The sequence below is a fragment of the Phocoena sinus genome, chromosome 19, assembly GCF_008692025.1.
Source record: "Phocoena sinus isolate mPhoSin1 chromosome 19, mPhoSin1.pri, whole genome shotgun sequence".
NCBI lineage: Eukaryota > Metazoa > Chordata > Mammalia > Artiodactyla > Phocoenidae > Phocoena > Phocoena sinus.
Window position 1 is genome coordinate 12,277,028 of NC_045781.1, and position 23,888 is coordinate 12,300,915.

The 23,888-nt window shown below is 44.1% G+C and overlaps 2 protein-coding genes across 3 annotated transcripts in view; one reads left to right on the plus strand and one right to left on the minus strand.

Annotated features, from left to right (window-relative positions):
* Nucleotides 1–1,795: 1,795 nt before the first annotated feature.
* Nucleotides 1,796–10,468, minus strand: PSMC4 (proteasome 26S subunit, ATPase 4). 2 transcript variants are annotated; one of them, XM_032613779.1, is made up of 11 exons: nucleotides 10,279–10,467; nucleotides 9,311–9,409; nucleotides 9,000–9,186; nucleotides 7,437–7,583; nucleotides 7,248–7,357; nucleotides 7,051–7,144; nucleotides 3,319–3,486; nucleotides 2,784–2,860; nucleotides 2,474–2,642; nucleotides 2,211–2,266; nucleotides 1,796–2,038 (listed from the first exon to the last, which is right to left on the minus strand). In XM_032613779.1, exons 1-11 carry the CDS (start codon nucleotides 10,312–10,314, stop codon nucleotides 1,925–1,927), a joined length of 1,257 nt encoding a protein of 418 aa, XP_032469670.1. In that variant the 5' UTR covers nucleotides 10,315–10,467; the 3' UTR covers nucleotides 1,796–1,924. The 2 variants fall into 2 exon arrangements, with proteins under 2 accessions (XP_032469670.1, XP_032469669.1); XM_032613778.1 differs by having other exon boundaries at nucleotides 1,805–2,038; nucleotides 10,219–10,468.
* The window catches only part of FCGBP (Fc fragment of IgG binding protein), a 90,668-nt gene continuing 70,361 nt past the window's right edge, over nucleotides 3,582–23,888 (plus strand). Inside the window, exons 1-4 of the mRNA XM_032613777.1 lie at nucleotides 3,582–6,259; nucleotides 11,164–11,256; nucleotides 13,341–13,466; nucleotides 17,249–17,376. The gene's annotated coding sequence lies outside the window, so the exon portion shown is untranslated. The remainder of the gene's footprint in view (nucleotides 6,260–11,163; nucleotides 11,257–13,340; nucleotides 13,467–17,248; nucleotides 17,377–23,888) is intronic.

A 23,888-nucleotide genomic window follows, 5' to 3' on the forward strand; every position in this document is an offset into this window, starting at 1 on the left:
GTTTTTTAAGTACCTATTTTAAAAGGTCAAATATATATAAAGTATATTAGAAACAAAAAGCATTCCCATGTCTCCCTCACCCTGTATTTCCCTGTCTACTTCCAAGAGGCAAGGACTTCCCGTCCTCATTTGTTTCTTTTGAAATTTACTTCCATATGTCTAAGTTACATGCTTTTGTAAACTCATCAATTTTAGATATTAGCTTCTGCTGAATGTGAATGATGAGGACTTTAGGTGTCTTAACAACGCACTTTCCTGTTTCTCTCATGCTGCTTGGTTTCCTCAGGAGGAATCCTTCAATTGCCTACCCAGGGATCTCACTTAATCTCAATCTCGTCTTCTGCACGGCCCAGATCTCATCCTTGCTCCAGGCACACCAGCCCAGAGACTGCTGGTCCAGCCTTCCCAGAGTAAATCTGAGGTCTTCAGCCAGGCTGGGGAAGGGTCACAGGGCCTGGAATAACAACAGCTCCTTTGTTTCCTGCATAATCAGTGTATCAGTTCTGGTTTTTATACAGCCTTTCAGGTAGTCCTCCTGTTTCCAGGCCTCACCTTCAGAACCTGGCACCTCTGGTTTCTGAAAGGGGAAAATGACTGTTTCTGGGCTTCCCTTGAGTTCAGGTTCAAGTTTCCTCAGGTCGGCTACATCAATCAGCAGGTGTCTGCCCCTTTCCAAAATTGCTTTGCTGCCATCTCCTCTCTCTTCCTGTGTCCATGTGAGTTTATACCTTACTTTTGTTTTAGTGAGGTGCCAGGAGAGAGGAAGAATTAACTTCTCCGCTCAACTTGCCATGCTTATCTAGCAGAATCACCCCCGTCTCTTCGAGGACCTGTGATTCCTCAACTATTGTTCCTTATATCTTCTTCCCATCTCACTCCCAAATATATAGTGACATTCATACTTTTGTTCAAGGAACATGAACTGAATGTCTACCATGTGTGGGTGCTGGGACTTGAATTGTGATCAAGCTACAATCCCTGACTACTCTACAAGAGGTTCCAGTCTGGAGGAGGCAAGCACTTGGAGATGTAAGGAGTGCAAAGCACAGCATGTGCATGATGCCAGGGCAGTGTAGGGGAAGGGTTCCTTCCCTTCGTGGGGCATCAGAAGACTCCCCAGAGGGAGAGGTGTTTAAACAGATTTCAAGAGAAAGTGGGAATTGGTCCTACCAAACACATCTGTGCCCCAACAAGATGGCATGAAGAGCCAGAGACATTCACAGAACCCAGGCATCCAACCTCCCCCCACCCCCTCATCCCTGCTCTGGGGGACCCTAATGGGTGGTCTCTCTGTCCTTGATTCTCCCTCTGAGTGTGAAGAAGGCAGGAATTGCCCAAAACTAGAATGGTAAATGTGAGTGGGGAGATGGATAGAGACTTTATTTTCTGGTCAGGGGCTGCAGTCTGCTCATTTTCCATCCTTTTCCCCAAATTTCTGGTCATTTAGTTTGAATTCTTTTTTTTTTGCGGTACGCAGGCCTCTCACTGTCGTGGCCTCTCCCGTTGCGGAGCACAGGCTCCGGACGCGCAGGCTCAGCGGCCATGGCTCATGGGCCCAGCCGCTCTGCGGCATGTGGGATCCTCCCGGACCGGGGCACGAACCCGTGTCCCCTGCATCGGCAGGCGGAATCTCAACCGCTGCGCCACCAGGGAAGCCCTAGTTTGAATTCTTTACTTCTCTCTCAAGCTGTAACCCAGACCATGTACCTGCTCATCTGTCAGGAGAGCAGGAGGGGCACAGAGGATCCTATTCAAGGCCCAGCTTCTCCAAAGGAGTTAAACTTGTAAGAAGAAATTAAACAGATTTGATCTTGTTAGTTTATTGAATAAATCAATTCTGGGTAAAGAAAAAACAGAACTAGCTTTGGGGACAGAAGCTGGGGAAGTGAGCGAACCCCCGGCCCCTGTGGTGTGGGCAGAGGGGTCACTTGTAAAACTCATGCTCCTGTTCGTCCTTCTTGATGACTGTCTTGTATGCTTTCTCGAAGTCCTTGGCCAGAACAATGTAGCGGTTCTCTCGGACAGCCAACATCCCGCTCTGTTGAGGGATGACAGTTAAAATCTACTCCCTGCACTCCCCGCCCCTAATGATGGTGCAGGAAGAGACAGAGGCAGCCTAAGACCCAGGGAGGCAATGATGGACAGGACTGCAGCAGAGTGGAGGGTCTTCACACACCCACTGCCCAATCTAGAGAGAAACCAGCACTCACCTCCTGACAGATGGAGTTGATATCAGCTCCTGAAATCTTATCTGGTCGGGCCACGTCTATGGCAGGTGAGTTAAGGAAACCACTCCATGCATGACTGGGTAAATGCGTGGAGCCAGAAGTCGTTCTTGGGCTGTCTTTGTCACCATCCCCCTCCCCAGACCCTGGTCTCCCACCTGCACAGTCTGGGTGGTGGTGATGGCAGAGGTGGAGATCTAATCCCCATTCTCAACGGTGACCCTCCCCTCGCTTCTAGAGCAGGATACAATCTTCCAAGTCAACCTCCTCAGAGAGGTTCATCTTGCTGGTGATAGTGGAGAAAATCAATCTCTTCTGGCGGCGGTCAGGGAGTGGAAATTCAATTTTACGGTCAAGGCGTCCCGGCCGCAGCAGAGCAGGATCCAGGGTGTCTGCTCTGTTTGTGGCCATGATCACCTGGCATCAGACACAGGCCAGCTCAGACCTCTGTCCCCACTATACTCCATCCTGTCGCAATACCTATCTCCTCACATGCCAGCCTCCATCCTTCCCTGATTCCCACACCACACCTCCCCTCGCCCATCCTGAACCCCAAACCTTGACGTTGACGTTCTGGTCGAATCCATCCATTTGATTCAGTAGCTCCAGCAGGATTCTCTGAACCTCCCTGTCAGCTGGATAGTATATAACACGGTCAGTCCAGGGCATCCTGCATGACAAGCCTGCCCAAGACCCCAGGCCCTGGGACTTCCCTGGTGGCACACTGGTTAATAATCTGCCTGCCAGTGCAGAGGACACGGGTTCAAGCCCCGGTCCAGGGAGATCTCACATGCCGCGGAGCAACTAAGCCCGTGCGCCACAACTGAGCCTGCTCTCTAGGGCCCGCGAGTCACAACTACTGAGCCCACACGCTGCAACTACTGAAGCCTGTGTGCCTAGAACCAGTGCTCTGCAATGCAGCAAGAGAAGCCTCTGCAATGAGAAGCCTGGGCACCGCAACGAAGAGTAGCCCCTGCTCGCTGCAGCTAGAGAAAGCCCACACGCAGCAACGAAGACCCAACACAGCCAAAAAAATAAAATAAATAAATTCATTAAAAAAAAAGACCCCAGGCCCTGTTTGGGCATCACTCACCCCCTGTCTGGGCATCGAATCTCTTGGTTGCGATGGCATCAATCTCATCTATGAAGATGATGGCAGGTGCGTTCTCCTTGGCCAGGCGGAACACGTCCCGGACCATGCGAGGGCCCTCACCCAGGTACTTCTGTACAAACTCTGAGCCCACAACTCGGATGAATGCAGCTGATGGCAGGATGACAGGGGTTAGACGAGAATGGAACACCTGTAGGGCCCCATAATACTTTAACTGAAACTGAGAATTCCTTGAGGACATCCTTTTCTTTGGATACCCACTCCAAGTAGCCAGGTCATTCTCTCATGACCTGGGCTGGGTTCCAGATCCAGCTAGGCGGACCAGCTTGTACCCCACAGAGACCCAGCAGCACAAATCATGAATCCTGCCTATGGATGTGTCATTTTTTGGCCCAACATTTAAAAATCAGGGTATTAAAAAAAAATGTGTCTGTGCTTCAACATACCGACAAAGAAGAGCTAGAGACATTCATGGAATCCAACATACCAAAAAATGTGAATTTCTGGAGTGCTTGAAAAATCCGTAAGAAAACAAGTTTTCCATACACAGGCATCATGCTGCCTTACCAAGAGCTCAAAGGACCCCTTTTGAATATCATGCAAGAGTCAAGAACCAGGAACACATATTCTGGCATAATCAACAAGTGGCAATGGGGTTAAAGACAGGTTTGTTCTGGGCTTGCCTCTCCTTTACATCTTTTCTTAGAGTTTAACTTGTTTGTTAGTGACTGGATGTGGCTTTGTGTTGCACGGAGCAACCTCCAGGACACTCCTTCCAGCCACCACAGAGAAAGGAGACACAAAGTCCATTATGTAGATCTGGTCATAAACTAGGAGTTGTGCAAGTTGCAGCCCTGTCCCTCTCTAATGTGGTGGCCACTGGCGGCAAGGGGCTACTGAGCAACCGCAATGTGGCTGGTCCCAAATGAGATGTGCTGTAAATGTGAACTACACACCAGACTTCAAAAGACAGTACAAAAAAAGTAAAATATCTCAATAAATGTCCATCAACAAATGAATAGATAAAGTGTGCTATATACATACAATAGGATATTATTTGGCTTTCAAAAGGAAATAAATTCTGGCACATGTTTCAACATGGGTAAGCCCCAAAGACATAATGCTAAGGGAAATAAGCCAGCCACAAAAAGACAAATACTCTATGATTCATCCATGTACATGAAGTGCCCAGAATAGGCAAATTCACAGAGACTGAAAGTAGAACAGAGGTTATCACGGGCTGTGGGGAGGGAGAAATAGGGAATGACTGTCTAATGGGTATGGAGTTACAGTTTGGATGATGAACAAGTCCCAGAAGTGGACAGTGGTGATGGCTGTACAACACTGTGAATCCACTTGATGCCACTTATAAACTGTATATTTATAAAGTGGTTAAAATGGTAAATTTTATGCTATATATTTTACTACGATAAAAAATTATTGTATTATATATTTTACTACAATAAAAAATTATAGAAAACACTCAAGTTTTGTGTCTGCTGCATGTTAAAATAATATTTTTGAGTATACTGGTTAAATAAAAAAACATATTTTAGACGAAGTTCACCTAGTTCTTTTGTTTAAAAAATGAGTACTTAAAAATTTAAATTATATATGTAGCTTCACTATACAGTTGACCCTTGAACAACACAGGGTTTAGGGGTGCTGACCCTCTGTGCATAAAATCTGTGTATAACTTTATAGCTGGCCCTCCAGATCTGCAGTTCTGCCTCTGCGGATTCATCCAACCATGCATCATGTGAAAAAAATCTGGGTGTTAAGTGGACCCTCGAAGTTCAAGCCTCTGTTGTTCGAGGGGCAACTGTATTTCTATTGAACCCTGCCTGTCTAAAACCACCCTGATCTCAGGACAACAGTCGAAATCTCTTAGGTTAGCACTAAGACTATTCATATTCACGCCCATTCTGATCCCTGGACCTGCACAGCTCCTCCTTCAGCCAGCCATTCAACAGTTATTTTCTGAGCACCTACCACAATTCAGCTACTGGGCGGGCACTGGAAACACAAAAAAGGACAAACGCACAAGTTCCCTGCCCTCGTTGAGTTTAGTCATGGTCTATTCACCACTACTCACAACTCCCTAAATGAGTTCTTTCCCACCCCCTGGCCTTCGCAAATGCTATTCCTTCTCCCAACTGTGTGCCTGACAGACTCCTCACACCTCTCTCTGGGAACGGCTACCTAAGAGCCTACGCAGAATGGATTGACAACCCTCCTTAAGGGCTATCCCACTACCTTCCTTGCTTCTTTGGAGCGCATGCTACTCTTTACGCCGTTCCCACCCAAGCTCACCTCCAAGCATAACCCCCTTGCTCACTTGGCTTCAACTACTGGGGCCTCCTCACTGTTCGTAGAACACTAAGCACACACCTGTCTCAAGGCCTTTGCACCCAAGTCCCTCAGCCTGACACACTCCCTCCCCCAGAGGTCCACATGACTCACTCCCTCAAGGCTTCTTCTAGGTCTTCATGTAAATGTCACCTCAGAAAAGTCTTCCCTGACCACCTCCAGTCCCGGCACATAAAGCTGCCGCCCCTGTTATTCCCTATCCCCTGCCCCTTAGTTGTTTTCTTCAGGCATTAGCACCACATGACATATAATCTCTTCATTCATCTGTTAGTGCTTCCTCGACTAAGACATCACCTTTACGGGGGGGACTTTGTTCTGTTCACTGCCGTGCCTTCCGCACCTAGAACACAGCTTGGTACGTATTAGGTGCTCAATAAATGTTAACTGACTGAGTGCTAAGTGTTTATTTTCCTTTTTTTCAGCCACACTGGGAGATTCTCCAATGCAGGGGACAGGTCTGACTCATCCCTATATCCCAGCACCTGGGAGAGCAGAAGTTCAATGAATGATCATGACAATGGTTAACATTTACTGTCCACTTACTACGTGCCAGGTATGGTTTTAGAAGCTTTATATTGATTTAATCCTCTGAATAATCCAGAAAATTAAGAAATGGAGGCACAGAGAGGCTAACTTCCAAGTAGTTACATAAACTAACTTACGTAAGTAGTACTAACTTATATAAGTAGGTGTAGGGGGGCCAGATTTCAAACACAGGCAGTCTGGCCCAGAAAACACACTGCTTACCCACTGCCCTCTACTGCTCCTTGGCTTAGATATATTAAGATTTTAAGATGAGCTGAGTCCTGTCCTTAGGCTTTACAAACAGTAATACAGTGACTTTCAGACATCTTTGTTTAGAACCTACAAGAAGAAATACATCTGTAAACAACCACAGCACACCTGTGTACAATGTTTGTGTTCACAAACAATACAAGTTCTTACTATGTGGGGTGGACTCCAACATTTTCTGTTCTGTTTCATTTTTAAAAATTTTTTTTAGCTGGTTGCAACCCATGAATTTGAATTCATAATTACTAATGGGTCATTAGTAATGACGCATTAGTAGGAAAAACATGGCATTATTTCATTAATTCCCCACAATCATGCTGTGAAATGAGTGTTCTGTTAGATGAGGAAGTTGAGGCACGAGAGTAAAGTCACTTCCCCAGGACGGCACAGCCACTCAGTAAGACGCACACTGGGTCTTTGACCCTAGAGCCCATGTTCTTAATCGCTGTGCCACACTACTTCCTGGGGAGGATGAGAGAACAAGGAGGATGAGAAGGCAAGGTCGGAAGAGCCCGGAAAGTCAGAGCTCGGGGGAGGGGCCAAGCGGCTCACCTGTCGTGTGATGAGCCACAGCCTTTGCCAACATGGTCTTCCCGCAGCCGGGCGGGCCATACATGAGGACGCCTCGGGGAGGGTCGATGCCGATCTGAAGCACAGAGGCGGAGAAGAGCATGAGCCAGGGAGTCCATCACCAACCGGAGACATGGTGGCGACGGCCTCTCCCTTCCCTGCCAGCTCCAGCTCCTCACCTGCTTGTAGAGCTCAAAGTGCGTAAGGGGGAGCTCCACGGCCTCCCGCACCTCCTGCTTCTGGATGTCCATGCCCCCGATGTCCGCGTACATGACGTCTGGCTTCTGATCTGGTGGAAGAGCAGAGCTGGGGCTCCCAGCCTGGCCCGCAGGGCCCCTCAGGCCCCCTGGCCCCGGGCTCCCCCTCACCTGAGGTCAGCATCATGATGCTGCTGTCGGCCTCAGGAGGCAGCACGTCCACCAGGGCGTTGCTGTGCTTGTGGAGGGCCACCGAGGCGTTGGGCTTGAGCAGCTCCCGGTCGATGGTGCTCAGGATGCGCACGTAGTAGTTGGAGCCTTTGGGAAGAGGACGAGAAGGGAGAGGGGGAAATGAGAAGTGCCAGAACCTCAAAACTGCCGACCTCACAGCTGTACCTCCAGGCTGACAGTATCTCTCACTCAGACCCCAAATGGCCCTCCTGGCTTCTAGTCTTGCCTCCTCCAGTCCACCCCCGGCATCCATCCACACTAACAACTTCCCTGTCTATCCCTGACTCTTGAGATCCAGCCCCAGGTGACCAGCAGCCTCCTGGAATGCCTGCCCGTGGACATCCCCACGGCATGTCTCACTCACCATGTCTCAGTGTGCTCTCAGTATCTTCCCCCCATTTATGCTGCTCCTCCTGGGTCTCTGTCTCAGGGAGGCCCATGGTGCCGAGTCACTAGCGAGAGCTCTAAGCCTCATTCTGGACTTTTCTCTGCTTCCCTCCACAGCCTGTCAGTCACCATGGCGGTCCACCAGCCTCCTAAAACGTCTCTCTGACTAATCCCTTCCCTCCTGCCCAGGGACCCTGCCCTGATTCAGCACCATCCTCTCCCATCTAGGTCTCTGCAGCAGAATCCTTCTTGCTTGCCCAGCCTCCAGTCTCACATCCCCAGTCCACCTTCTACATTTATGGTAGTGACACACACATCTCTTTCTGGCCTCAGTCTCTCCTGACCTTCAGACCTGGCTGTCCAGTGACCTCCCAGACACTTCCCTGTGATGTCCCAGACTGCCCTCACTGTCTCCCTGCAAACCTGCTTTTCTGCTCATGTCTCCATCTCAGGGATAGCCACCGTCCCCCTAAGTCCTAAAGATCAAAGACACAGGCCTCATTGTGGATATCTCCCTCCCTTCACTCCCTCACTACCAGCCCATCAGTCCAATTCCAGGCCCAGTCACACACCTTTCCCCGCAAACTTGATAAGAATATGGCTTGGTCCAGAGGAGCAGAGGCCAGAAGCACGAAAAGACAGATAAGATGCAGAGACAACACCCATCATGAAGGCAGAGCCTAGACCCACGGTAATAACAGCAGCTCCCGTATACTGGGTCCTTACCAGAGCCCAATCTCTTAACACTTCACCTGTGCTTTCAAATTGTAGGTCCCAACCCAGTAGTAATTGTGAAATCATTTGAGAGTCATGACCAGAACATTGTTTAAAACAAAACAGACTAGAACAAATTGGGAAACTAGTTAGAGTATGTCACACATAGTGTGGCTAACTATCGTTTGGTCAAACTTTTACTATATGAGTTATATACACACACATAGAGAAAGAAAGAGCGAGAACGTAAAATATATTTCCACTTTTGCATCAGACTCAAAAATACGCTGAAAAACACCATTACACTGTCTTGCCTCATTTGCCATTGTAAGTTCCTGGCACGTGGCAGGAAACAGTTAACAGCTGTTGAATGAACAGATGAGTAAACAACCCCCCACGCACCTGTGGTGGAGCCCACGATGGCTGTATTCTGATCCACAGCCTCCAGAAACTGCCCAATAACCAGTGGGATGCTCTGGATTCGCTTCACCTCCTCCTGGGCGTGGAGGAATTCCTTCTTCAGGTTCTTTTGCTCATCCTTGATGTACTCCTCCTGCACCTCCAGGAACTCCAGCTCTTGCTGCAGCTTCTGTGAGCAGAGAGGGAAGAGGTAGGGGATGGCTCCAGGCCTTGCTGAGCCAAGGAGCAGTGGAAGGTGGGGGAAGTATGGGATGCTGGGCCCTGTGCAGGGTCCGGATTGGGTTTGAATGTACCTTGTAGCGGCTGTACAGGTCCTCCAGGTCCTCAGGCTCAGGCCCCAGGAAGGACAGGCCAGTCTGGGGCCGTGACACAGACAGGGCTGGGATCTCATCCTAGACCATGGAGGGAAACTCAGGTTGGAAGAAGAAGGTCCCCTTATGAAAGTATCTAGAGCCCCCCTCCCAATTCACCATGAAGTCACTTGGCCCCTAACAGGCTCCTGACATCATTCAGCTCCCTAAATAGATCCTGGAAACCTCTCAGTCCCCTAAACAGGTTTCTGAAGTCACCCAACTCCTCACAGGCCCCTCGGTCAAACAGCCTTCCAAACAGATCTTCTGGTATCATATGGCACTTGTCACATGTCTGCAATGTCACCCAACTCTCATCTAGGGCCTAAATGTCTGATCAACTCCTTACTAGACCCCAATGCCCTCCAGGCCCCCTCAACAGGTTCCTAATATCACATGGCTCTCTCAATTGACAAAGTCACCATGCCTTCATACAGTCCGGGCGTTACTCAATTACCTCCCGAGGACGCCTCATGTCACAGAACTCCAACTCACACTAGACCCTTATGTCATCCAGCTCCCAGGTAGTCCCCAAACATCACTCGGCCAGACCACATACATTACTCGGCCCTCCAACACCAGCTAAGCCCCGAATGTCAGTCAGCTCCCCAGCCCAGCCGCAGATCCCATACATCACTCACTACCGGCCCATCCCCAGTGCCGCCGGGTCACCGATGTCACAGCATTCCCAGCTAAACCTCGAAATCATTCAGTCCCAAAGAACCTCTGATGTCACTCGTTTCCCCAGCCCAGCTTTCCGAGCCCTACTGCCCTCCCAGCATCACTCAGCCACAGCCCAGGCCTCGGGACGGCACGAAGCTCTCCACTGAGACCTCCGAAAACACTCAGACCCAGGCCTGGATCCCGAAGTCGCTCAACATCCCATTCAGGTCGGCTTCGCCCTCTCGGACCTGAGCTTTCTCCACCAGGATGCCTATCTCCTCCATAGCGACCAAGCCGGCCTCTGTGCAGCCCGGCCTAAGCCAGTCACCGCTTCCGCTGATGCCACCGGAAAGCCAGGGCCTGGATGGATTCTGGAAAACGTAGTTTAAGACACCAAGGAGAGACGGCCGGATGGCCCGGATAGGCCGGATAGGTGAAAGGCAGGGCGACCTAGTCCTGAGCTCCTCCCCCAAGATGTGCTCATGCGCACTCCGTACCGCGCGAGCGCGCGGGCGGGCCCGCGGCGGTGCAGGGCGACGTAGTCCTGAGCTCCTCCCCCAAGATGTGCTCATGCGCACTCCGTACCGCGCGAGCGCGCGGGCGGGCCCGCGGCGGTGCGCGTGTGCAATAGCGCGCCTTGGCGCAGTCTCGCACTGCGTTCTCGCTCGCGGGTTTTCTCGCCGGCGTGCTGCCCTCGTTGCTCTTTGACCTGAAGAGTTTCCCAGAGATCTATCAGAGTCTGATGGCAAAGTGCTCTTTTATCTTTAGTGGCGGGGCTGGAGCTGCCTTTGGCCGGGTTTCGCAGAGGGGCTCTTTTAGGGGGTTTCCAAGTAGGCTGCAGCCGAGCATTGCCCCCCGCGCGGGGGCGGGAAGACGGGGGCTGCCCCTGAGAATGACACTTCTTACCGGGCTCCATCCCGGGGGTGAGGAGCCCCAAGCCTGCCATTACCAGTTACTTCATTGCCGTGAATCGAGTAGAATCCACGCATTAGGGCTGGGAGAAGGTGAGGCAGCGGTGCCAGGGGTTGGGTCACGCAGGAGAACTGCAGGCCTGTATAGACCAGGCCCTGTGCTTAAGTCTTACATGCTCACCTCATCGAATCTTGACAGACATTATGTTCCCTCTTTTACAGGGAAAGAAACCAGAGCGCGGGGCCCCAGATCTGTCTGTCCTCAAAGCCTGTTCTTCTGGCCGCTGTTCATCACACCAGCTACAGTTTTGTCAAGTAAACTTTTTATTCAAGTATAAGTACAGAGAAGTATACATATCATTAGTGTGCAGTTCAACGAATTTACACAAAGTAAACACACCCATATAACCAATACTCAGATCAAAAAACCAGAGAAGCCCCCAGAAGCTCTGCACATGCTCTTTCTGCCACCCTCATCCCCTCTGAAAGTTATCATTTACCTGATTTCTAACAGCATGGATTACTTTGTCTGTTTCAAACTCTCTAGGGACCCATACAGTGTGTACTGTGTTTTTACCTTCTTTTACTTAACATGTTTATGAGATTCATATTGTGTGTAGGGATAGTTCTTTCATTTTCATTTGTGTATGGTTTCCATTGTGTGAATATGCCTAAAACTGGATATTTTCCTGTTTGGGGCTATACTGATGCTATGAATATTCTAATACATTTCTTTGGTAAACATGGGAATATACTCCAGGGCAGGTATGTGTTTAGCTTTAGCAGACACTGTCAAACTATAGTACTAACTTACACTCCCACCAGTGGAGCATACATTTGATACAGTCTGTCATAAAATTTTTTTTTTGTGCAACGTCACTAATTATTAGAGAAATGCAAATCAAAACTACAATGAGATACCACCTCACACCGGTCAGAATGGCCATCATTAAAAAGTCTACAAATAACAAATGCTGGAGAGGGTGTGGAGAAAAGGGAACCCTCCTGCACTGTTGGTGGGAATGTAAGTTGATGCATCCACTGTGGAAAACAGTATGGAGGTTCCTCAGAAAACTAAAAATAGAATTACCATATGATCCAGCGATCCCAATCCTGGGCATATAACCAGACAAAACTATAATTGTAAAAGATACATGTACCCCTATGTCCATAGCAGCACTATTCACAATAGCCTAAACAACATAATGTCCATCGACAGATGAATGGATAAAGAAGGTGTGGTACATATATACAATGGAATACTACTCAGCCATAAAAAAGAACAAAATAATGCCATTTGCAGCAACATGGATACAACTACAGATTATCATACTAAGTGAAGTCAGAAAGAGAAAGACAAATACCATACGATATCACTTATGAGTGGGATCTAAAATATGGCACAAATGAACCTATCTACAAAAGAGAAACAGACTCACAGACATAGAGAACAGACTTGTGGTTGCCAAGGGGGATGGAGGAAGGGAGAGGGATGGACTGGGAGTTTGGGGTTGGTAGATGCAAACTATTACATTTAGAATGGATAAACAACAAGGTCCTAATGTACAGTACAGAGAACTATATTCAGTATCCTGTGATAAACCATAATGGAAAAGAATATTAAAAAAGAATGCAAAAAAATTTTTCCGCCATTCTCAGCGGTGTGTGGTGGGTTGTCACACTAGACACCGTTTTGTGTGAGTACTTTTAGCCAGGCAATATCCAAACCGTGATCTCTGAATCCTTACAACACTTTCAGGGGTAGGTTTGCGTTTCCTCATTTTACAGATGAGGACACTGAGGCTCCGACAAGAGAAAGTCACTTCCATTAAGTCAAAGAAAGTCAGTGGTTCCTGCTCAGTGTCAGCCCTACACAGGGGGAACCCAGAGATTAATCAGATCTGGTCCCTGTCTTCCTAGTTTAAGGTCCCAGTGTTTTTATTTCCACAAAAAAGGGAAAACAATGGCAACAAGTCCTTCCTTTTGTCTCTGCATTGACAACCCTCAGTTCCATCTTTCATATCTCTAACACCCAGAAGGCATCCCAGATTTCTACTTGAGTCTTAGAGTCTATGAGTTATTCCCCCAAGCCCAGTCAAATTGTCTCCAAGTTCTCTTTGCTACCTTTGGCAATGATAAATCAATGTATCCCTTTGGAATCTTTATGGAGAATAATCATAAGTAGCCATTTCCTGAACACTGACCATGTACCTGGTTCTTTGCTAAGCATTTTACCTCATTATCTCATTTAATCTTCACAACAATCTTAGTAAAAGTAATCACTTATACAGAGTCCTTACCTTGTGCCAGGGACTCATGCGTGTCTTATATATATCATGATTTAATCTCAGATTCAAGTGGGATTTGAAATGGGAGCTGTTGTCTTCTTTCTTTTTCAGGTCCTACATGAGAAACCAGGCTCAGAGAGGTGAAGTCACTTGCCCAAGATTACACAGCAAGTAAATGGTAGACCTGGCATTCAAATCCAGAGCCTATCATTTGGATTTGCAGATGATCTTTGACAGGTAAGCCAGTTGTTTTCAAATCATTTAGGGAGATTTTTCAAGCTAGACCCGCCTTTCCTAGCACCCTATCATTATGACCCTCCCCTCCATCTCCCAGTTAAGAACCACACTTCTAGGTCATTTCACAGTGGGCATATTAAAGCCAGGACCAGCCCAGCTGACTAAAATTTAACTCTCCTGGTTTAAGGCCAGGGCTTTCTTCCTCTCGACTACACTGCCTTCTAACAGAAGTCCTGAGCAGCTCTTGTTTTGAGTGAGGGGGTTCATGAATCTGTGTCTTTAGAGCCCTGGGTGAGGCTAAGTGCATACAGGAGCCAGCAGACAGGTCTGTAAAGATAGCTGGGCTGGCAGAGAACCTATTCCTCATCTACAGAGAGTGGTTGAAACTCAACCCCAGCCACAATAGCCATGCCAGAGTGTTGGCCTATTGTTGCCAGATCTGGTGTTTCAACAGAAGTCAAGAATCTAGAGTTTCAAGTGAAGTCCTTTTTTTTTTTGGCCGCACTGTGCAGCATGTGGGATCTTAGTTCCCGGACCAGGGATTGAACCCGCACACCCTGCAGTGGAAGCGCGAAGTCTTAACCACTGGACCTCCAGGGAAGTCCCTGTCAAATGAAGTCTTCTAATTTTCAAATGTTGACAATAAATTCAAACACAAAAACACCGTGCAAGCCAAATAAAACACATCTGGGGGCTTCATATAGTAGATAGATGACACCTGGTCTAGGTTTATATCCTGTCCCCAGTATTACTATCAAAGGCCCAGGAAGGAAGAGATTTACTTAGTTCCAGGGTAGAAGTGGAGGGAGGGGTCTGAACTATTCAGAAGGCAGCAAAAATATGGAGTAAAGGTTAGGTAAGTATTAAACTCTGGGAAGGAGCAAATGTAAATGTCTAACAATAAATGATTGGTTAAATAACCTTTAAACCATCCATCCATTATAGGCTATCACAATTTTAAAAAGTGGTGTAGAATATTTAATGATATGCCATGTGTTCACAAAATACGTAACACCTAAAAAAAAATAGACAACAAAGCAATACAGTATAAACCCTTCTCAAAAGTCTTTTTATTTTGAAATTTCAGTTACAGAAACTTCTCAGACTGGTAAATACTCTTTACCCAGATTCCCCAAATGTTAATATCTGAACACATTTGCTTTAGCATTCTCTTTTTCTCTATATGTTCATTCTTATATATGTGTGTATGTATACACATACATATTATACATATAGCTTATGTATATTATACATATGTCTATATAATTTGTTTATTTTAACTGCTACTGGGATTTTTATTTGGATTGCATTAAATCGATAGATCAATTTGGAGAGAACTGGCACCTTAACAATATTGTCTTCCCATTCATAATAGTGGTATATCTCTCCATTTATTTAGTTCTTCTTTGATTTCCTTCTTTAGTGTTTGTCCCTTTCAGTATACAGACACGGCACATATTTTGCTAGACTTATACCTAATACAATTTTTCAAGCTATTTAAAATAGTGCTTTTTAAAAAACCAGGTGTAATTGATATACCATAAACTGCACATATTCAAAGTATACAATTTGATAAGTTTTGGCATACATGTACACGCAATACCATCACCAGAGTCAGGGTAATGAACATATCTATTACCCTCAAAAGTTTCTTCACGTCCCTTTGTACTCTCTCCCTCCTGCCCTCTCCTTGCCTCCATGTCCTAAAATTCTCATTCATTTGCACATTTTAGAATTTTATGTAAATGGAATCATATGGTATGCACTCTTTCACTCAGCATTATTCTCACATCCACGTTATTGTGTGTATCAACAGTTCATTCCTTTTTATTGCTCAGTGTTCCATTGTATTGATTGACAGTCTTTGGCTATTACAAGTAAAGTTGTTATGAACATTTATATACAAGTTGGATGTGTGCTTTTATTTCTCTTGGGTAAATACCTAGGGGTGGATTGGCTAGGTCGTATGGTAGGTGTACGTTGAACTTTTTAAGAAGCTGCCAAACTGATTCCCAAAGTGGTTGTACCATTTTACATTCCCATTAGCAGTGTGAGAGTTCTCATTGCTCCACATCCTCACCAAATACTCCCTGACTTTTGAATCAGTCTTTTCAATTTTAGACATTCTAACAGGTATAGTTTACATAGTTACCTAGTGACTAACAGTGTTGAGCCATTTTTTTTCTTACCATCCATCCATCTTCTTTGGTGGAGTGCTTCTTCAAATCATTTGCCCATTTTTTTTTTTTTTTTTTGCGGTACGCGGGCCTCCTCTCACTGTCGTGGCCTCTCCTGTTGCGGAGCACAGGCTCCGGACGCGCAGGCCCAGCGGCCGTGGCTCACAGGCCCAGCCGCTCCGCGGCATGTGGGATCTTTCCGGACTGGGGCACGAACCCGTGTCCCCAGCATCGGCAGGCGGACTCAACCACTGCGCCACCAGGGAAGCCCGATGGTCTTGATTTTTAAATCCACTTTATCAAATTTTTAATGGATGATGCTCTCAGTTTGCCTAAAAAATCTTTGCCTAATGGAAATTCACAAAGATTTTTCCTCTATGTTTTCTTCTAAAAGTTTTGTAGTTTCATATTTTACATTTAGATCTGTGATTCATTTTGAGTTGTTTTTTGTATATGGTGCAAAGTGTTGATCAAAGTTTATGTTTTTGCATATAGATACCCAGTTGTTCCAGCACCATTTGTTGAAAAAACTCTTCCCAGTGAATTACCTTGAAACTTTGTCAAAATTCAATTGACTGTGCATGTGTGGATCTCTCTGTGGACTGTTTTTACTCCTGATCTATTTTTCTATCTTGACACCAATACCACATTGTCTTAAGCTTTATACTATAGCTTTATAAATCTTAAAGTTCAGTAGTGGAAGTCTTCCAACTTTATCCTTATTTTTCAAAGTTATTTTGTTTATTCTACATACATAGCATTTCTATAAGAATTTTGGAATCTGCTTTTCAATTTTTGTAAAAAATTCTTACAGGGTTAGATTTGGGAACGTGTTGGATCTATAGACTAATTTGGAGAAAACTGACATCTTAGCATTATATTTTCCAATCTATGAGCTCAGTATATTTCTCCACTTATTTAGGTATACCTTAATTTCTCCCAGCACTGTTTTTTAGTTTTTAGTGTACAGATCTTATACATGTTTGGTCAGAATTATCCCTATGTATTTCATATACTTAATGATCTTACAAATGGTATTTAAATTTTTTTATTTTTAATTTTTGGTTCCTAGTATATGGAAATATGATTTACTTTTGCACATTATCCTGTGACCTTGTCAAAATCACTTACTAGTTTTAAGAGTATTTATGTAGATTCCTTGGGATCATCTACACATCATGCCATCAATGAATAGAGATTGTTTTCTTTCCTTTTTTTTTATAAATTTATTTTATTTTTATTTATTTTTGGCTGTGTTGGGTCTTCGTTGCTGTGCTCAGGCCTTCTCTAGTTGCAGTGAGCGGGGGGCTACTCTTCGTTGTGGGTGGGCTTCTCATTACAGTGGCTTCTCTTGTGGAGCACAGGCTCTAGGTGTTCGGGCTTCAGTAGTTGTGGCTCACAGGCTCCAGAGCGCAGGCTCAGTAGTTGTGGGACATGGGCTTAGTCGCTCCACGGCATGTGGGATCTTCTCGGACCAGGGCTGGAACCCCGTGTCCCCTGCATTGGCAGGCGGATTCTTTTTTTTTTTTAATCATTACAATTGCTTTATTTTTTATTATATTAAATACAACATTTGCAGTATTAAATGCATTTTTTCCTCCTCAGGCTTGCTTTTGGAAGATAACCCTTCAATTCGTGCCATCACTTTGGGACATGGACATATCCTGGTGGGAACGAAAAATGGAGAGATCCTGGAAATTGATAAGAATGGCCCAATGACACTGCTCATTCAGGTACTGTGTTTGCACACATCCTAAACCACAATTCACACCAGAGCTGGAACCAGGGTGAGGCAACGGGTGGCACTTAGGGCGCAAAATTTAAGGAGACACTCACTATCAGGGTCAGGCAAATGCTGTATTAATCATCTATTGCTGTATAACAAATTGTCACAAACTTAGCAGCTTAAAACAAAAACATTCCTCATCTTATGGTTTCTGCAGGTCAGGAGCCTGAACACAGTTTAACTGGGTCCTCTGTTTAAGGTTTTCTAAGGCTGCAATAAGGGCCAGGGCTGTGGTCTCATCTGAGGCTTAGCTGTGGAAGGATCTGCTCCAAGGTCACTCGAGTTGTTGGCAGAGTTCAGATCGTTGGGGATGCAGGACTGAGGGCTTCCGTTTCTTGCTGGCTATTGGCCAGAGGCCACTCTCAGCTCTCAGAGGCTGCCTATAGTTCCTCGTCACATGGGGTTCCCCAACATGGCTGCTTGCTTCCTCAAAGAGAGCAAGGGAAAGAGGAAAAACAGGTACTACTGTGCCTTTAAGTAACTTTAACTAACATAATCATATCATCACATATGTGTAATCATGAACATCCATCCCCTTTGCCATATTTTATTGGTTGGTAACAAGCCACAGGCTATACCACACTCAAAGGGAGGTGGTTACACAAGAGTGTGAAAACCAGGAGCATCATGAGGGCCACCTGTCCAGCACAGTCTGCCCTCTGGCCACCAATTATCATGTCTCCACCACATGCAAAATACATCCCCCCTCCCAAGGTCCCCAAGAGCCTCATCCCATCATAGTATCTATTCAAAGTCCATAATCTCATTGTCTAAATCAGGCCCAGGTGTGGGTGGGGCTGTTTGGGTGTATTTTCTCTTGATCTGTCAAAATCTGGCAGGCAGATTCTTAACTACTGCACCACCAGGGAAGTCCCGAGATTGTTTTACTTCTTCCTTTTCTTTTTTAAAATATATTTTTATTGTGGTAAAAGTCACATAATATAAAACACGATTTTAGCCATATTTAACTGTACAGTTCAGTGGCACCAAGTACATTCACATTGTTGTGCAACTCTCATCATCATCCACTTCCCGAATGTTTCACCTTCCTAAACTGAAACTTTGTCCCCATTAAACACTAATTCCCCTGGACTTCCCAGGTGGCCAAGTGGTTAAGACTTCGCCTTCCAATGCAGGGGGTGTAGGTTTGATCCCTGGTCAGGGAGCTAAGATCCCACATGCCTCAGGGCTAAAAAACCAGAACATAAAACAGAAGCAATATTGTAACAAATTCAATAAAGACAAAAAAAAAAATGGTCCACATCAAAAAAAAAAAAAGATAGGAACGCTAACTCCCCATTCCCCCTCCCCGTCGAGGGGGGTCCCTGGCATCTACCAATGTACTTTCTGACTCTATGAATTTAACTATTCTAGGTACCTCGTATATATAAGTGGAATCAAACAGTATTTGTCTGCACCTACTGTATATTGGAATGCATTTTTAAGGTTAACTTAATATATGTCCTACAAACAGATTGTACCTTCTTTTTTTTCCACTCTGCTATACAGTAGGTTCTCATTAGTTATCTGTTTTATACATATTAGTGTATATATGTCAATCCCAGTCTCCCAGTTTATCCCACCCCCCTCTTTCCCCTCTTGGTGTCCATACATTTGTTCTCTATGTGTGTGTCTCTATTTCTGCTTTGCAAATAGGTTCATCTGTACTATTTTTCTAGATTCCACATATATGCGTTAATATATGATATTTATTTTTCTCTTCCTGACTTACTTCACTCTGTATGACAGTCTCTAGGTCCATCCACGTCTCGGCAAATGGCACAATTTTCTTCCTTTTAATGGCTGAGTAATATTATTTCTTCCTTTTCAATGTGTATATTTATTTATTTTTTCCTGCCTTCTTGCACCAGCCAGGACTCTCAATACAGTACTGAATAAGAATGGTAAAGCAAACATTCTTTTCTTGTTCCCAAAATTACATGGAAAGCGTTCTGACTTTCTAACATTAAATAGCTGTCTAGATGTCCTTTAGAAGGACGTTTCTGTTCCTAGTTTGCTGAAGTTTTTTGTTTGTTTGTTTGTTTTTTACCATGAATGGATGTTCAATTTTGTCAAATGTTTTTTCTGTATCTATTGAGATGACCATGCAGTGTTTATTCTCTAGCCTGTTAATACGATGAATTTCATTGATTGCTTTTTTTTTTTTTTTTTCGGTACGCGGGCCTCTCACTGTTGTGGCCTCTCCCATTGTGGAGCACAGGCTCCGGATGCACAGGCTCCAGATGCACAGACTCAGCGGCCATGGCTCACGGGCCTAGCCGCTCCGCGGCATGTGGGATCTTCCTGGACCGGGGCACAAACCTGTGTCCCCTGCATCGGCAGGCGGACTCTCAACCACTGCACCACCAGGGAAGCCCCATTGATTGCTTTTTGAATGTTGAACAATCTTTGTATTTCCAGAATAAACCCTACTTGGCCTTTTTATATGATATCCTTTTAAATTTATTCTTTTTATATATATTGTTGGATTCGATTCACTAATATTTTGTTAGGGATTTTTGTGTCTAAGTTCATGGGGGATATTGATTTGTAATTTTCTTTCTTTGTAATGTCTTTTTCTGGTTTCTGGTAGCAAGGTAATGCTGGTCTCATAAAATGAGTTGGAAAGTGTTTCTTCCTCTTCTATTTTCTGGAAGAGATTTTTTAGAATTCACGTTATTTCTTCTTTAAATATTTGATAGAATTCTCCAGTAAAACCATGGGCCTGGAGATTTATTTTTGAAAGATATTTAACTATAAATTCAATTTCTTTAATATTGATACTTATAGGAGCTCTCAGGTTATCATTTTCATCTTTGATGAGTTTTGGTAGTTAGCGTATTTCAAGGAATTGGTCCATTTCATGTCAGTTGTCAAATTTATGAGCCTTGAGTTTTTTGCAGTATTATCTAATTATCCTTTTAATGCCTATATGTTCTGTAGTAACATCTCCTCTTTCATTCTTTTTTTTTTAACTAGTTTTCATTTAATGGTGGCATACGTGTTATTTATTTATTTATTTTTGGCTGCATTGGGTCTTAGTTGGGGCATGTGGAATCTTCGTTGATCTTTCGTTGTGGCATGCGGGTTTTCTCTTCTCTAGTTGTGGCGTGCAGGCTCCAGAGTGTATGGGCTCTGTAGCTTGTGGTACATAGGCTCTAGTTGAGGCATGCGAGCTCAGTAGTTGTGGCCCGCGGGCTTAGTTGCCCTGCGGCTTGTGGGCTCTTAGTTCCCTGACCAGGGATTTACCTGCAATCCCCTGCATTGTAAGGCGGATTCTTTACCACTGGACCACCAGGGAAGTCCCTCCTCTTTCATTCTTAATATAGGTAATTTTTGTCCTCTCTCTCTTTCTCTCTCTCTCTCTCTCTGGTCAGTTTAGGTAGAGGTTTATCAATTGTATTAACCTATCAAAGCGCCACTTTTTAGTTTTATTGATTTTTCTCTACTATTTTTCCCTCTTCAATTTCATTGGTTTCTGCTCTATTATTTTTTCCTTCAGTGCTTTGGGTTTCATCTACTCTTCTTTTTCTAGGATCTTAATGTAGAGAGTTCGATTTGAGAACTTCTTTTATAATATATGTGTTTACTGCTATAAATTTACCTCTAAAAACTTCTTTAATTGCACCCACAAATTGTTATATGTTTTCCTTTCCATTCAGTTAAAAATATTTTCTATTTCCTCTTAAGTCTTCCTCTTTGACTCAGGGATTGTTTAGAAGTGTGTGATTAATTTCTAAATATTTGAGAATATCCTAGATATCTTTCTAATATTGATTTCTGTTTCAGTTACACTGTGGTCAGAGGATATACTTTGATGTGTATAATTTGTGTGTATGTGTGATGTGTATACTTTGATGTGTATATAATTTTGCATAATTTGAATTATTTTGCATTTGTTAAGGTGTTTTTTTTAATGACCCAGGATATGGTCTATCTTGGTGTGAATATTCTAAGTGCACTTGAAAAGAATGTGTTTTCTGGTATTCTTGGGTGTAATGTTTTGGAATATCAATTAGGTCAAGTTGCGTGACAGTATTGTTCAAATCCTCTCTATTCTTGCTTATCTCCTGTCTACTTGTACTATTGATTGTTGAGACAAAGGTGTTGAAATTTCCAACTATAATTGTGGATTTGTCTAGTTCTTCTTTCAGTTCTATCAGTTTTTTGCTTGATGTTTTGAAGCTCGGTTGTTAGGTGCATGCATATTTAGGATTATTAAATCTTCTTGGTGAATTTATTTTTGTATCATTATATGATGTCCGTGGTAATTTTTCTTGTTCTGAAATCTACTTTGTCTGATATTAATAGGATGACTCTTGCTTTCTTTTGATTAGAGTTAGAGTGGCATATCTTTTTCCATACTTTTACTTGTAGACAGTTTATAGTTTTTTAATTAAAAAATTTTTAATATAGTTTATTGGTTTATATCATAAGTTTCATGTATACAATATAATATTTCAACTTTTGTATACACTACAACATGTTCACCACCAAAAATTTAGTTTCCATCTGTTGCCATACAGTTGACCCCCTTTACCCATTTAGCCCTCCCACCACCCTCTTTCCCCTTGGGTAACCACTACTCTGTTCTCTGTATCAATGTGTTTGTTTTGTTTGATTTGGTTTGTTCATGTATTTTTGTTTTGTTTTTATATTCCACAAGTGAAATCACACAGTATTTGTCTTTCTCCATCTGACTTATTTCACTGAGCATAATAACATCAGGGCCCATCCATGTTCTCACAAATGGTAAGATTTCATTTTTTATGGCTGAGTAGTATTCTATTGTATATATATACCACGTCTTCTTTATCCATTAGTCCATCAATGTGCAGTTAGGTTTTTTATATATCTTGGCTACTGTAAATAATGCTTTGATAAACATGGGGTACATATATCTTTTTGAATTAGTGTTTTCCTTTTCTTCAGATAAATACCCAGAAGTGGAATAGCTGGATCATATGGTAGTTCTATTCTTAATCTCTTGAGGAATCTCCACGCTGTTTTCCATCGGGGCCACCCCGATTTACATTCCCACCAACAGTGTGTGAGGGTTCTCTTTTTTCTACATCCTCCCCAACACTTTTTATTTCTTGTCTTTTTGATAATAGCCAATCTAATGGGCATGAGATGATATCTCATTGTGGTTTTGACTTACATTTTCCTAATAATTAGTGATGTTGAACATATTTTCATGTGCCTGCTGGCCATCTGTATGTCTTCTTTGGGAAAGTGTCTATTCAGCTTCTCTGTCCATTTCTTTTTTTTTAAAATTTTATTTATTTTTTAAACAGCAGGTTCTTATTAGTTATCTGTTTTATACATATTAGTGTATATATGTCAATCCCAATCTCCCAATTCATCCCCCCGCAACCCACCCCGCTTTCCCCGCTTGGTTTCCATACATTTGTTCTCTATATCTGTGTCTCTATTTTTGCCTTGAAAACTGATTCACCTGTACCGTTTTTCTAGATTCCACATATATGCATTAATATATGATATTTGTTTTTCTCTTTCTGACTTACTTCACTCTGTATGACAGTCTCTAGGTCCATCCACGTCTCTACAAATGACCCAATTTCATTCCTTTTTATGGCTGAGTAATATTCCATTGTATATATGTACCGCATCTTCTTTATCCATTTGTCTGTCGATGGGCATTTAGGTTGCTTCCATGACCTGGCTATTTTTAATAGTGCTGCAGTGAACATTGGGATGCATGTGTCTTTTTGAATTATGGTTTTCTCAGGGTATATGCCCAGTAGTGGGATCACTGGGTCATATGGTAGTTCTATTTTTAGTTTTTTTAAGGAACCTACATACTGTTCTCCATAGTGGCTGTATCTATTTACATTCCCACCAACAGTGCAAGAGGGTTCCCTTTTCTCTACACCCTTTCCAGCATTTGTTGTTTGTAAATTTTCTGATGATGCCCATTATAACCAGTGTGAGGTGATACCTCACTGTAGTTTTGATTTGCATTTCTCTAATAATTAGTGATGTTGAGCAGCTTTTCATGTGCCTCTTGGCCATCTGTATGTCTTCTTTGAAGAAATGTCTATTTAGGTCTTCTGCCCATTTTTTGATTGGGTTGTTTGTTTCTTTAATATTCTATTTCTTTTCTTTCTTTTTTTTTTTTTTTTTTTTTTTTTTTTTTGCGGTGCTCGGGCCTCTCACTGTTGTGGCCTCTCCCGTTGTGGAGCACAGGCTCTGGACGCGCAGGCTCAGTGGCCATGGCTCACGGGCCCATCTGCTCCGCGGCATGCGGGATCTTCCCGGATCGGGGCACGAACCCATGTCCCCTGCATCGGCAGGCGGACTCTCAACCACTGCGCCACCAGGGAAGCCCTCTTTCTTTAATATTGAGCTGCATGAACTGTTTATATATTTTGGAGATTAATCCTTTGTCCGTTGATTCATTTGCAAATATTTTCTCCCATTCTGAGGGTTGTCTTT

Coding starts and splice junctions, on each gene's coding strand:
- PSMC4 (XM_032613778.1), bottom strand. CDS start 10,314: ATGGAGGAGATAGGCATCCTGGTGGAGAAAGCTCAGGTCCGAGAGGGC. Junction 3,487..7,050: donor TGTGGCTCATCACACGACAG/GTGAGCCGCTTG, acceptor TCCTGCCATCAG/CTGCATTCATCCGAGTTGTG. Junction 2,861..3,318: donor ATTCGATGCCCAGACAGGGG/GTGAGTGATGCC, acceptor TATACTATCCAG/CTGACAGGGAGGTTCAGAGA.